Source organism: Cupressus sempervirens, chromosome 5 (genome assembly GCF_028749045.1).
Source record: "Cupressus sempervirens isolate cs-2001-9-10 chromosome 5, ASM2874904v1, whole genome shotgun sequence".
NCBI classification, from domain to species: domain Eukaryota; kingdom Viridiplantae; phylum Streptophyta; class Pinopsida; order Cupressales; family Cupressaceae; genus Cupressus; species Cupressus sempervirens.
In genome coordinates, this window is record NC_143122.1 from 988406515 (window position 1) to 988422627 (window position 16113).

General features: G+C 35.4%; 1 protein-coding gene across 1 annotated transcript; it reads right to left on the reverse strand.

The window, feature by feature from the left end:
* Nucleotides 1-15008: 15008 nt before the first annotated feature.
* Nucleotides 15009-15808, reverse strand: LOC149559241 (major strawberry allergen Fra a 1.07-like). Its single transcript, XM_089828384.1, has 2 exons — nt 15541-15808; nt 15009-15442 (listed from the first exon to the last, which is right to left on the reverse strand). Exons 1-2 carry the CDS (start codon nt 15719-15721, stop codon nt 15174-15176), a joined length of 450 nt encoding a protein of 149 aa, XP_089684510.1. The 5' UTR covers nt 15722-15808; the 3' UTR covers nt 15009-15173.
* Nucleotides 15809-16113: the final 305 nt, after the last annotated feature.

The window sequence follows — 16113 nt, forward strand, 5'->3', positions numbered from 1 at the left end:
ACTACATAAAATAGTGCTTTTGAACATTCACGTAATGCTTTTGATCTCTATCATGATGCATATGCCCATAGAACAACATGTTTCAGCCTTGAAACAATGCATCTAACCATCCCTGCGATGCATCTAAGTAATAAAATAGTGCATTTGATCACTAAAATAGTGCATCTGACCATTCTTGTGATGCATCTAAGAAAGAACATGAAACAAAGGCTATCTACAAACATGACACTTGCAAACAAACAATAAATTTGGATACCCTTTTCTGTGCTAGTATTTTACAAAGTCTGGAAATTTCTGTGTCTGACCGAAAACATCTTTTGAAAACAAGCAAAGCTACATCATCATCAACCCAATAGTTACCATTACCTCACTTTGCACATCAAGCTAGGAACATTTGGAAACACACATCCATACCTAACTTCATGAAAGTGAACCTTATTCTATCAACATTAGCAAACACCTTGTCCAATTTAGCTTGTTGCTACAAATAAATCACGGTCAACAAAAACTTTCACCTTTTGAAGAATGCCTAGATACTAAAAGAATCCAATTTACCTTTGATGCCACCATGCAAAACAAGTGTCCCAACAAAACCAAAATGGTCACCCATACGAGTGAGTGCTAGGATAGCAAGTAGAACCATCAAATGCACAGAACCTCTAAACTTCCTCAAATCTACTACAGCAACAGATTGCTCACCGAACACAGTTACTTACGAGTCACCCTTGTTTGATCAAAATTTGGAATCTTTAGTCGCAATGCGTTCATCTGATGCATGGGATGACAAAAGTATCGAAACTAAAATTGAAGATTTTTAGCAAAATCTTGAACTTGTCAATATCATGGATAAGATTCTGGAAAAACACAAAGAACAATACATACTCACATTAGCACAACAAGGTGCAAAATTGCCATCCAATTTTGATGTGACCAACCTAAAATGAGATGAAGAAGAGCCACCTTTAGACATAGTCACACAAAATTTGCAAGAATTACAACTAGAAATAGAAAAGAGGAAAAGAGGAAAAACACAACCCCCAAAGTTTAACCTCAAAAAGGTGTGTCCCCTGCCATTCAATAAAAACATTACCTTCACACCTTTTCCTCCAAATGTGCACATACCAAAGTATGAAAAATATTTTGGCATGATGGATCCACAAGATCACCTAAGACAATTTTATATGCTAAGCATGGAGTTTTTCCATGATACAAATACTTAATGTGTCTATTTCCTAGGAGCCTCGAAGGACAAGCGATTGAGTGCTTCTCCAAACTACCCTCCAATATCAAAAGCTTCAATCAATTGGCCTCCATTTTTATCACCCAATATTCTTACAACATTGAAAGAGAGGTTACAATGATTGGTCTATGTAACACAAAACAACTCCCAAGTGAATCATTCAAGACCTTCTTACAATGATGGAGGCACATGTTTGCTAAATATCATAGAGACATACCAAATAAGGAGAAGATATACATCTTCATCAATAGTCTCTCAAAATTGATGGATTATTAGCTCCAACTCCAGGGGCCTAAAGATTTTTAAACCACTTTAGAAAATGCGGCTAAAGTAGAAGAAACCTTGGTAAAAAATGATATAATTAAATTATCTAAAGATGGTAAATGTTTCTCCAATAATTCCACACAAATACACAATTTCTCTAATCGGTCCATTGATAAACAAAAAGCATGGTGGAGAAACAATAATAAAAACATCACAAATGATGGGGTAGTTGAAGCCAATAATTTCAAAACTCAAACTGAACACCCTTTAAATCGACCGAGTCCCAGTGTCATACCTCAACTAAGTAATGGTTTCCTATTTTACCAATGTAACACAAAGACTCCCCCTATGTCTAACCAACAAGTAGCCTACAATCAAGCTCCTCCACCATGAAGATATCAGTCTTTTGATATACCTAAGGAGTATACACCCATAGGGGTGTCCTATGAGAGTGCTTTACAAACACTCTTGGCTGATGACCTCATCATGTTACCAGAGGCTAAACCATATGAACCCCAAGTCAAGCCAAAATGGTGGAATGACAAACACATTTGTGCCTATCATCGCAATCAGGGGCATTTGACAAACAATTGTTTCACCCTTAAGGGGGTCATCCAAAAATTGATAAATGATGGAACCATTGAAGTAAACAATCTTAGTAATAATGAAGACCATATAGCCTTCAAGAACCCCTTCATGAGTCATGAGAAGGGAGAGTCCTCCAAGGCCAATCAAAATGCACCTCTGCAAACCAAGGTTAATTATGCACACCACTATGATAATACCATTGGCATGATTTCTAGATTTGATGACACTATAAATGTCATAATAATTAAAGATAAAAATAAAAAATAGTCCTCAAATGTCATCACCTAGGGCCAAGCCTCCAAAATTATCCTACCAAGACCAATGAAAAATCCTAAACAAGCAACTCCAAGTTCCTCCATGCCCATATATAACCTAGTTAACTAATTACTCAAGACTCCGGCCCACATCTCCATTTTTCAACTAATGCAAATCTCCCTAAAGCATAAAGAGATACTCACCAAAGCTTTAGTGCCAAATGATTTAAATGTGAATAGATTCCAAAACATGGTTAGCAATTTAGTTTCTCCTCATTGCGTGTCTTTTTCTACCCAAGATGACATGTCTATCATACAACCAAAAAATTATCCTTTACACATAAAAGTATTCATCCATAGGAATTGAGTTAAGAGAGCATTGGTCGATGGTGAGGCTGGTCTCAATATTTGCACTCTCAATTTAGTGAAAGCCCTCAAGTACGTAGAAGATGTTGTTGACCCAAGAAAAAAGATTACCATCAAGGCTTATGATGATGAAGAAAGATCCTCCAAAGGCATGGTCATATTACCAATTAGAGTAGGGCTGGTCATGAAAGAAACTGTCTATCAGGTCTTAGACCTATAATTAACTTACAACATTCTGCTAGGAAGACCATGGATTCATGACATGCAAGCCATTCCCTCCACCTACCACTAGTGCCTCAAATTTCCATACATGGGTCAAGAGATAACCATACTTGGAGATCAACACTTTCCCTAGTATTGTAACTCACTTGTCCCTTATAATAGAGAAGAAGTTGATACACTGACAGATGCAAGCAGACAATCCACAGCTACAACCAGTTCACACTCCACTAACTAAATGAGTAGCCACATATCAACATCAACTAAGCATAAAGAGAAAGTGGTTTGTTTGGGTCCTTCCACTCCTCCACCGCCATCATCATCATCAAAAGATCATAAACAACTACACTATGAAGAAATGGATAAACTAATGAAAGAATTTGATAGAAAGTGTAAGTTGCACCATAAAGGGGTAGGTGAGTACTAAGTCTCCCTATTTGATCCCCCACTTTCTCTAAGGTCTCATAAAAAGCTGACATCCACCAAACCATATCATGCACATTTTATCAAACCAAGTGGCACACCTCCAAACCTAGTGGAAGATATCAGTCAACAGAACATCAACATCTCCTCCCACCTACATGGGAAAGGCTTTGACTTAATGAAAAAGATGGGATACACGAGAGATGGTCCCTTAGGAAAAGGGAAAGGAATCATCGAACCTTTGATAGTACAATTCAAGTCAAATAAATCTAAAGTAGGGGTAGGGTATGATGGACAAGACAAGGTGCAAACCTCTTCTGAAGCTCACCCAAAGCATAATGATTCTTCCTCTTCTACCTTGGTGTGGGTACCCAATCAAAAGGACAGTTATACCCCAGCAACAACTAATCTCCTAAATGCAAATTTGTCCCTCTCAAGTTCACATTCCATGGAAGAACTACCCATAAATGCCTCAAATAATGAAGACGACAATGATTCTACTAAATGGGAATTTGAGTCTCTATCTAAAGAATCTCTCCATGACAAAGAATGTGATGTTGTCCACACACCCATCCCTAATAGTTTGGCTATACAAAGAACAACTCATAGTTCTAGATCCACTTCACTAAGAAATAGAGTACATTAGGATGGCTTAGAAGATGAATACATTGAAGGGTTTCAATTCCAAACCTTATTCCCTAACTTCTTCCCAGGAGAAGTTGAAGATGATTACTACAAGCCCCTCGCAAGCTCTAGTTTCCTAGACACTCTAGAAGAAGTCCATGCCATAGATTTGATGGATACAGTGTATGAGCCATCTAATGAAGTTATGTCTTTAAGCCCCATTGAACCTTTCCCATACTATGAATCACTTTCCCTAGTCCATCCTAAACTCATTAAATGGGATACAACTGAGCTTCATCACCTCCCTCATTTTGACACTAACTGTGAATTTTTCATCTACCTTAATGCAGTTGAACCATCTCGCCAATGAAGAACAGAGGAAGAGAATATAGTCAAGTCGAGTATCAATCACCTGAGTCACACTAGAACATGGCAAACATCCCACAACCTTATTGACCGCTACCAAGTTGTGGCTAATCTTGATAAAAATATGGAAACAAATAGAAGTGGTTTATCCCAAGGTGAAAACCCAACTATGGCACCCACAGATGGGGTAATTGATACCTTACCTGAACATTCCAAGGAGCAATCTTCTATTTTGATTGAGCCAATAGAATCAGTCAACCTCAGCACAAAACAAGAACCAAAGGTCATTTATTTGGCACAATCCTTGAGCCCAGAAGAAAGAAAGGCATTTATTGAGTTCTTCAAAGAAAGACAAATAAACTTCGCATGGTCTTATGTGGACATGCCTAGCTTAGACCCGACCTTAATCCTCCACCATCTTAAAATCTCTCAAGAGGTCAAGCCAATGAAACAAAAACTTAGAAAGATGCATCCTCATATAGCCCTGTTAGTGAAAGCAAAATTGGAAAAATTAATTGGTACCAATTTCATCCGGCCTCTAGCATATGCATCATGGATCTTCAACATTGTCCCCATATCAAAGAAGAATGGTAGCATACGCATTTGTATCGACTTTTGGGATTTAAACAAAGCATGTCCTAAAGATGACTTTCCCCTCCCTAACATCGACACCATTGTCAATCTCACCATAGGTCATTCCATGTTTTCACTCATGGATGGGTTTTTTGGTTACAATCAAATCAGAATAGCACCAGAAGATCAAGAGAAAATAGCTTTTACTTGTGCATGGGGCACATTTTGTTGGAATGTAATGCCTTTTGGGTTAAAGAACATTAGGGATACCTATCAATGGGCCATGACCACTATCTTTCATGATATGATGCATATCTTCATGGAAGATTATGTGGATGACATTCTTGCCAAATCCCATACTGGCCAAAATATTCACCCGCCTAGAAGCATTCAAGGTCAGGCTTAATCCCAAGAAATGTGCTTTTGGCATCAAATCAAGCAAGCTCCTAGGATACATTGTCTTGTCCAAAGGGATAGAAGTTGACCCTGAGAAGATACAAGCCATAATTAGTATGCGACCTCCAAAGAGCTTGAATCAATTACACTCTCTTTAAGGAAAGCTTCAATTAGTTTGCTGGTTCATTTCTCAGTTGATGAAAAAGTATATACCTTTCACACACTTGCTACATAAAGACATACATTTTAAGTGGGATTATTAATGTTAGAAGGCTTTTAACATACTTAAAACCTATTTGATGAATCCACTTGTGTTGGTACCTCTGGTATGACACAAACCATTACTATTGTATATTTCTATAACAGATAAGTCAATTAGAGCCCTCCTATCACAAGAAAATGACCAAAGAAAAGAACGAGCCATTTACTACATTAGTCGCATCTTGGTCAACTATGAACTTAATTACTCTTTCATTGAAAAGGCTTGCCTAGCCGTAGTTTTTTCTTCCCAAAAACTATGTAATTATCTTCTAACACACAAAGTCAAGCTCATCTCCAACATTGATCCTCTCAAATACCTTCTCATTAAAATAGCATTAATGGGTAGATTGGCTAAATGGGTGATGATCCTAAGTGAATTTGATATTGATTATGTAGATAGGAAGGCAATAAAAGGATAGGCCATTGTTGATCAATTGGTAGATGCACCTATAGAAAGTTCCAATCCTATCTTAGTTGACTTCCCTGATATGCACATCCTTCAGACAGAGCTAGTAACATGGAAAATTTATTTTGATGGTTCCTACACACACCATGGGTTGGGTGCCAACATTTTTTTCATCATGCCACTTTGTATTACCATCCCTAAATCTTACAAACTACTCTTCCCTTTCACCAACAACATGGCCGAATATGAAGCTTTGGTCTTGGATCTTAAGCTAGCTTTGGAATGGAAACTGACAGTCCTAGAAGTTTATGGAGACTCCCAGTTAATCATCAATCAAGTTACTGATACTTATTAGATGAAAGATGAAAAATTGTTGCCTTATAAACATATAGTCGATACACTCAAGGCATATTTTGTTCACATTACTTTTGAACAAATTCCTAGAGAAAGGAATAGAGTAGCAGATGTTATGGCCACCTTGGCCTCCTTACTTCAGCTCCTGGAATAGAACGACTAGTATGAGTTCCTAGTGGAAGAGGTGGTTCAACCTGCATTTACTCAACCTAATTCCCTTATCATTTTTCATCTAAACACCCCTGATTCCCTTTGGTATAGTTTCATTATCACTTACCTCACCATTCCATCTGACCTCTCATGTAACCAAAAATGAAATTTCATTCGTGAAGCCTCTTGTTACACCTTGGTGGCTAATACACTATATAGGAAAGGTCTTGATGGTATTATATTTAGGTGTCTTGAAAAGGATGAGTCTAAAGTTTCTTTGCAAGAATTCCATATAGGGATTTGCAGGTCACACTCCAGTGGTTCCACACTAGCAAAGAAGATTCTTAGAATGGGCTATTTTTGGCCAACCATGGAAAAGGATTCTATTTATTTTGTCACAACCTGCAAAAAATGTCAAATCCATGGTAACCTTGTTCACACACCAGCCCAAGAGCTAAATCCTTTGGCCATGCCATGGCCCTTTTATGAATGTGGTTTTGATTTGATTGGAGTCATCCATCCACCCTCCTCTGGTAGGCATAAATGGATTATCACTACCATCGAATACTTCACCAAGTGGGTCGAAGTGGCGCCACTTGTCAACTCTACAGGAAAATAGATATCCTCTTTCATTCTTAACCATATCATTTGTTGGTTTGGCATACCTCATGCAATTCTCACAGATAATTTTCCTTGTATTTCAAAAACCAAATAATTGATTAATTATGTGAAAATTTTCACATTGTACACCATTCTTTGTCAATTTATTATCCCCAAGGCAATGGCCAAGTAGAGGCTACCAACAAAACCATCATCAACATCCTAAAAAGAACTATCAATGATACTGGTAGGGATTGGCATTTACAGTTGAACCCCACCCTTTGGGCCTATAGGATGAGTGTTAGGATGCCTACAAGTGAAACACCCTTCTCTTTGGTTTATGGTTGTGAAGTCATTCTCCCTTTGGAGGTTGAGATCGCATCCTTGAGAGTTACTCTTCAAGATGCCCTATCAGATGAGGATCATAGAGTGGCTGGTCTAGAACAGATAGAGTTGTTGGAAGAACATCAGCGTACAACACATGAACATCTCAAAGTGTATCAGAATAGATTATCAAGGCATTATAACAAAAAGGTCAAACCTCATGTCTTTCATATTAGTGACCTAGTGCTCAAAGAAAATCCTAAGAACCAAGCAACAAGGGAAAAGAAAGGAAAATGGGAGGCCAACTAGATTGGTCCTTACCTTATCACAAAATCCTTTGGGACAAGTACTTGCTGACTTTCAAATTTTGACAGTACAAAATTAGTAGAACCTATCAATAGCATCCATCTCAAATGGTTTTATGTCTAAAAGCTTTGAGAAAAATATTTTAAAAAAAAACAAAAAAAATCAAAAACATCAAAAAAAAAAAAAAAAAAAGAGTACAAAAGAAGTTAGAATGCCACTTTTAGTTTGAAAAGGGGTGAGAGATAGCACTTTTGGACTTCCCTAGACAACAAAAAGCCTTCAATACTGAAAAAGGGGTTGCAACTGAATGGTTGATTCTTTGTCGCTAAGATAAATTTTGGCTCTTTGAGGCTTTCCATTGCAATTAACAGAAGATAGGAATATGAGAAAGAGATGGCATTTATAGTTGAATTAGGTGGAGGTATTTGGCAGTACATTATTTGTTTGTCTAGTGTTGAGAAGCTTATAGCCTAGGCTAGAGTAGTCTATCATGCTGGTATTTGATCTAGAAGTAATTTCACACATACCCAATTGAGAAACATTTGTGGGTTACAATTCTAGAGTCTTTTAGCATCAGATGTGGATTCATAGCAACAAAAATAACCAGTATGGCAGCAACAGTAAATCAAGGGAAATAGAGCTTATAATGGCAATAATAACAACAATAACAAGAGCAAATCAAAGCCCTTTTCCTTGATGAAATGTACACAGCAGTGGAAATAGCTAGCATGATAGCAACAACAGGGAGCACAACAAATTTAGCAACACATGGAGTCTGATTATGCATTGAGATACCATAAACATGAATTGCAGGAAAATCAATGCACATCTACACCATTCACCTTGCCCAATAATCTCCAATATTTATTTTAGCCCTCAATTAACCCATTTGGCATCATAAACTCCTTCATTGACTCTTTAGGTACCTCATGTGGTCCTGATTACCCCCATATTCCATTAAATCTCACTCATATCCTTTGTTTCACCCCCCCAAACCTAAAACTCATTGAAAAAATATCAAAAAAAAAAAAATTTGTCCAAAAATATCAAAATCATCCAAAAATAGTCCAAAAATATCAAAAAAGTTCAAAAATTGTCCAAAGTATCAAAAAAAAATTCAAAAATTGACCAAAAATATCAAAAAAAAAATTTAATTGTCCAAAAATATCAAAAAAATTCAAAAATTGTCCAAAAATATCAAAAAAATTCAAAAATTGTCCAAAAACATCAAAAAAATTCAAAAATCATCTAAAAACAGCAAAAAAGTTCACCACTTGCCCAAAGCATTCAAAATAGGGACAATTCCTATCAACAACACCCCAAAATTCTTGTCAATTTCTCAATTTGGTTATACAATAAGACATTAGCTACCCAGCCGCCTTGTTAATGTTAAGAAGAAGTGTGGTAATGTCCTAAAACATTTCGTAGGACTTTGGAAAATATGGCACAATGTGGATAGTACAAGAGGTGCTATGTTTCCCTCCTCTTATCAAGAGCAACAATTCCCCACGAATCATTAGTCTTATTTAAGTTCCAGTGGCCACAATTAGTCTATCCCCCCCTTCATCAAATATGTCGATGCTATCTTGAAAGCCCAGATATTTGTCAAACTCTTTCATCCTCATATAGTTGGGGGCATAGAATAAGTAGGCATAAGTGTGAGAGCTTGGATCCCCCCTTTAGCACCTTTTTAGGCCTTAAATACTTTTTTAAGGCCCCACTATCCTTTTTCGGCCCCACAAGTGACTTTTTAGGCCAAAGCACCTTTTTAGGCCCCTCAAACACCTTTTTCAAGGTACAAGCACCTTTTTAGGCCCCTAAAGCACCTTTTTCAAGGTCCAAATTGTCCTTTTGGACCCCAAAGTACCTTTTTAGGCCAAAGGGCCTTTTTAGGCCCCTCAAATACCTTTTTCAAGGTACAAGCACCTTTTTAGGCCCCTATAGTGCCTTTTTCAAGGCCCAAATTGTCCTTTTGGACCCCAAAGTACCTTTTTAGGCCAAAGTGCCTTTTTAGGCCCCTATAGCACTTTTTTCAAGGCCCAAAGTGTCCTTTTGAACCCCAAAGTGCCTTTTTAAGCCAAAGCGCCTTTTTAGGCCCCTCTAGTGCCTTTTTAGGCCCCTCTAGTGCCTTTTTCAAGGCCCATGCATCCTTTTTGGACCCCTCTAGGGCCCTTTTAATCCAAAGTACCTTTTTTAGGCCCCTCTAGCACCTTTTTCAAGGCCCACACATCCTTTTTGGACCCCTCTAGCACCTTTTTAGGCCCACAATGCCTTTTTAGACCCCTTCAAACAACTTTTTCAGCCCAAACACCTTTTTCATAAGCCTCAAGAATGTCTATTTCATCACACACCTAGCAAAACATCCCCACATTGGCTTTATTCTTATCTATAAGGGTTCTTGATATACACACAGGTGTTCTCACCTACCAATCACGGTTATCCTCACTCTATAGATTGTATTGTTCCCACCTTTACAAGAGCCAAGCCATTCCAACATTTATCACAAAAGCACAAAAACATTCAAATATCTGTACCAAAAATCCCAAAAACATTTAAATATTCGATAAAACCACAAAAACATTCAAATATCTACCAAAAACATTTAAATATTTGATAAAACCACAAAAACATCCAAATATATTTCAAAAATACCAAAAATACAAATGGCAATGCATTACAATCAACATCAATTGCTCCCTGGCAGAACTGAACAAACTTGATACTATTTCGCACAACTGGAAGCATGCCTAGTCTGTAAATAATGATTTCTCATGCTATCATATGCTTTTAGTACCTTGATGATGTACTTGACTAGAGGTACCAGGATAAAGTCATGATCTTTTTTTTGTTTTTCACTTTTTAGCTTCAACGATCCTTTGGTTTCACACATTGTTGGTGTCCACTTATAAATGCCTCCTCTCATATGGAGTGCGATGTGTACCTTGACCAATGTTGTGTGATATTTAGGTGAGATCTTTTCACTAACATATGACTATTTACATGCCTTTTTTTATTATTCTACGGCTATAGCTTCTGGTTCTTAATGGTTGTCATGTTTTCTTATACATTGTTCATCTTTGCTAGTACTTCTTGACGTGACATAGTATTCATATCACTATAGCTAAGCTAGTGGTGGTTGTACTTCGTCACTTTTGTTTTATTACATGCTCTATGATGGCAATTAGTTTGCATCTTTTAAGAAAAAAAAACAAAGTGACAGTTAGTTGCATTCATTTAGTCTGCATATTCATCTTGGGTTCCTTTGCACACAAATGGTTGGCACATAAATCAGGATACAATTCACAAGTGTTAGTTCATAGCTTCATGACTGGTTATCAAAAAGTGGATAACAACATCAACATCCACATCATGATAAGCTCCTAGCACTCCATTCTCATAGACTTTGTCTCTTCACAATATCCACACTAGCATTACACTTCATGCATTCACCTTCTCCTTTCACTTGTTGCATTATATGGCTTTTGCATTTCAAACAATTCTAATTTTTATCAAATTGCCCAACATCATCTATTTCCTTGTATGAGCTTCGTATCTCAAATAATCTTGTTTCACCACATTCCATCTCCTTTGATTCACTGAATCATCTTTTCCCATTCTCCATCTCCTTTCATTCTCACATTCTATCTTACCACATTTCATGTCATGTCATATTACCAACTCACATTTTCATTACATCATCAGTAACATGCCATCTATTCTACCTCATGATCCATCTACATTAATCATTCACATATATATACACATCTGCATCCACTACCACCATAATTATCACGTTAGACCATCACATGCATACATAAGTCCATGATATCTCAAGTGCAAAAGTCCAAACATCAAAAAAGCTCAAATATCTCATATATCAAAAAGATTGAATCATCAACATCAGAAGGTCTCACCACAAAAGGGTCCTCATCATAAATGACATACATGATAGCCAATAAAATGAAGCTCCACAAATCAACCCTGTGTCACACCACCTACATCATTTGTTTGTGTCTAATCCAAATATCCCTTGTCACTGGGGGCACTCACCTCATCTTGAACAATCAACCATAGAACAATGACATCAATTTTTTTCATCACAATTGACCATCCTACATAAATCAAATCTCAACATTTAGCTATTCAACTAATGGTTCTATCTTGAGCCAATTATTTATCCTACTCTATATCCTGAGATGGACATGTTAGTTTTTCCTACTCTATATCCGGACGGGGGCACTTTTTCTATGTATCAACATTACTTGATTGATTTTACCCATCACTTTGTGACTCGACCTTCCCTACCAATGGTTCTCATCAATATTTTCATAAATAAAATTTGAGTGTACCTATTTTCCTCATACATTTTTTCTAATTTCATTTCTGAGGGGGCAGTATATCCATATCAAACTGGGGCATTCAAGCTGGGGCATCAAAATTTTCTGAAACATCAAAAATTTCCTACCCTAACCAAAAAATTTCAAACATCAAGCCTACCAAAACCAAGACATCCAAACAAAACTATTGCAACACCAAATCAACATCACAATCAAATCATCAAATCAATGACAATCAAATCAATGACAATCCAATCACCAAATCAATGGCAATCAAAACAGTAAGTCAGTGACAATCAAATCATCAAATCATCAACAATTAGACATCAACAAACAGACATCCAATCATTAGAATTTGACCTCAAATCAAAAAATCAAGATAGTCTTTGAACTAATATGCTTTGCATATTAGCTCAAAGAGGGGCATTTGTAGACACCCAAAAATTGACAAACACATGAATCACGCAATTCTAATCAATCAACGCAAATTAAGCAAAAAATCATCTATCAAATTAATAAGACCTAAATCAATTTCAAAAGAGGAGAGAAGCAATTCAAAATCATAAAATGAAATTCAAAAAAAAAGAGGGAAAAGACAAATTTTTGAGAATAAATGGAACTTTTATTAAATCAATAAATCCATTTATTCTCACAAAATAAAAATCCTCCTTTTATATAAAGAATTAAAAGAAATCTAAATTTAGCCATAAATCATGACTTTTTGGGCTCCTCCTTTTGTCTCTCATGAGACATTTTTGTTGAAAATAAAAGTCATATTTAACCACAAATCATGACTTTTAGGCTCCTCCTTTTGTCTCTTATGGGACATTTTTGTTGAAAATAAAAGTCATATTTAGCCACAAATCATGACTTTTGGGCTCCTTCTCTTGTCTCTCATGAGACATTTTTGTTGAAAATAAAAGTCATATTTAGCCACAAATCATGACTTTTGGGCTCCTTCTCTTCTCTCTCATGAGACATTTTTGTTGAAATAAAGCCTTATCTAGCCACAAATCATTACTTTTGAGATCCTTCTCTTGTCTCTCATGAGACATTTTTGTTGACATGAAAATCACATGGAGCCTCCAATCAAGACTTTTGAGCTCCTTTTCAATTTCACTTCCACCCACCAAGTGAAAAGGTAAAACTCAAATTCTTACCCCCACCCCTTCTAAAATCCAATAAATAGAAGGAGAATTCAAGAGCAAAGAGACCCAAGTCTTAGGCATTTGCACTATAGGCACATTTTAATTCATCATTTAGCATTCTTATTGTAGCATTTGTCATAGCATTTTAGCATTATTTTGTGTTATTTAGCATCATTTATCACTTGTTAGTTCATTGCATATTTATTTTTCAGCATTCTCCCATTCTAGAACTGTCACTAAGATGCTAGTCTGAGAGCTATTTTAGCACTTGTAGTTAGGAAAACATGGGACACCCGTAGAGATTACATTCTGATGATGATATCTTGGGTTTACTTTAGTTTATCGTCAATCCATTTGCATTCTACACTAAGGTTTCATGAATACGCATTCACATCGTGTATAGAAGGCAACTTTTACAAAGAGGTGGATCATTTTCAAGCTACTCACTATGCCATACAAAAACAACTTATTACAAAATAGTCAAGTACTATCAAAACATGAACTAATGCAATTGCAGTTACAAATGTATAAAGTTGGCTCCTTTTAATAACACAATAACTAGGTTATTACATTCATCCAAAGATACATATTTATGCAAACTCTAAGGTAACCACATGAATATGAATCTACCAAATAGATTGAAAAAAACTAATATAGATAGGCATAAAATTAATATAGAATGACAACTAACAAATAAAAGAAGGTGAACAAGTGTTTAAAATCAATTTGAAAACCTCAACTCTAACACAACTGGGTTAGTAGAGCAATGCATTACAACAAATACAAGAATTTTTACTAGTGGCTTCTAAGATTTACAAATATATTTCAAGATCCCTATGTTCTTAAATTAATTAGAGGATTATAAAAACAATAGTAATTTAATTGAATAATCTTCATAATGTACAATGGAAGAGATATAAGCTAAAAAAATTTAATATAAAAAAAATCTAGAGTTGCACATAAAAAATTTAATTATATTGATAATAACATTTATTAATATGACTTATAAATTAACCCTCTACATGAATCAATATCTAATAACTCATGTGATGTTCTTTAGGAGATTTTCAAATTTCAATTAATGAAGAGAAATTGGTAATCTATCTCAATTGAAATTATCTTTATGAAATCATTCTTAATAATTATATATTGATATCTCATTTATAATTTTCTCAATAAAAAATGCTACTTGTTAATGATTTTAAGAAATCTATTTTAATGGAGCTATTATTTTGATTAAATATTATTGTGATCTAAATGGTGAATGTAGTATAATTTTAATATAATAAGTTTTAATGTCAAGCATATTGTCTTATCATAGATTTGTTTTCTAAATCTTTTTTTTATCTTTTTCTCACAAATTTTATAAAATAAATTGATAGGTGCATGAAAATTCAAATTCCAAGAAAATTATTTTTCAAGTCAAATCCCACATTTGCAAAAAATATCATATTGATATAGTAATGTATCTTTGTGCAATTTTTAAATAAAGATCAAAATATGTATAATATAAATTTAAATAATTTTAACTCATACTTGAATTGTTATGATGTTAATTAATAATTATACATCCATAAAGATCAGATATTTCGATAGAATATTGCAATCATAGATTTTATTTATAATTTACTTCATCTTATATACATTTATTTTCATTATAAAGATCTTGTTTCCCCTGGCTCCTTTTTTATGAATATGTAACTTTATTAAAAAAATTAATATAAGAAAGGGACTATTCATTAAAAAAACAAATTATTAAACTTTGCTATATGTCAAAATTAACAAAGGGTCACATTTTTTAACTCGGCATTAAAATTAAAACACTTTATTTTTCATGCTAACTATGAAGCCACTAAAACTAGAGAAGTCCCAAAGCTTTACTACTAAACCTAACCCACAAGCCCAATCTATACATATTCCCACCAAACTAGATTGACACTACGACCACTAAGAAAAAGAGGGACATTGGTGCTTTTAGCAGTATAAAGTGGGATTGGAAATAAGGTATGCCTTGATCTCCTCAACTTTGGCTTCATCATGTGGAACATCGGGAAGGCTGCCATAGTTACATGTAGTGGTTACAGTGGATCCACCCCCTGCTTTAGAGGTGAATTTAACCATATAACTTATTGAGGCAGCCTTTGTCCCAATCGCCCCTCCTTCCACATGGCTGAAACTATACACCATGTTGGCCTTATCAACCAAGTCCACCTTCTCTTTCACATAGCTAAAATCCTTGTTGGCTACAAAAAAAAATTTAGGTTATATTAGCAACAATATCTAGACAATAAATAAATATAAACATGAAGCATATATATTTTATTCCTGGCCATAACCTTACTTGCAGTAAAGTAGAGTTGTCTAATAGTGCCAACTCCTCCATCTCCTTGAAGAAGTGTGATGGATGATATGATTTCTGGTGCAATCTTTGGCAATAAGTTTTGAGTTTCTAGAGTTGCATTCCATATCCTTTTAACCTCTACTGGAGACTCTATTTCAATATTGTAGCTTCGTGCCACCATTTTTACTTCACCTTTCTACACTTGAACTCTTCTTACAAATGTTTTTTTTCCAACTTCTGAATTGGATTGAGGTGTTGTGAATGTTAGGCAATGCATGGTATTTGTAGAGTGAATAACAATGAAAAGAAACTGATTTTTCAGCCAGCTCTATACAATGAATGTTGACTCTCACATGCACAAAACAACAAAATATCTCTATATTCTCTGTTGTTTTCTATTGAGTGGTTGGTGGGCTTATACTATTTAACATGTCCTTATCACATTTTAAAGAAGATTCTTATGAGATGTATTAATGATCAAAGAAAAACCATTTTCATTATTGAAATATTTTTCTTACCATTCTAGAAGCTTCCCGACTCCCTCGTTAAATTCACAGGATGCAACAGATTTCT

Coding starts and splice junctions, on each gene's coding strand:
- LOC149559241 (XM_089828384.1), bottom strand. CDS start 15,721: ATGGTGGCACGAAGCTACAATATTGAAATAGAGTCTCCAGTAGAGGTT. Junction 15,443..15,540: donor ACAACTCTACTTTACTGCAA/GTAAGGTTATGG, acceptor TTTTTTTTGTAG/CCAACAAGGATTTTAGCTAT.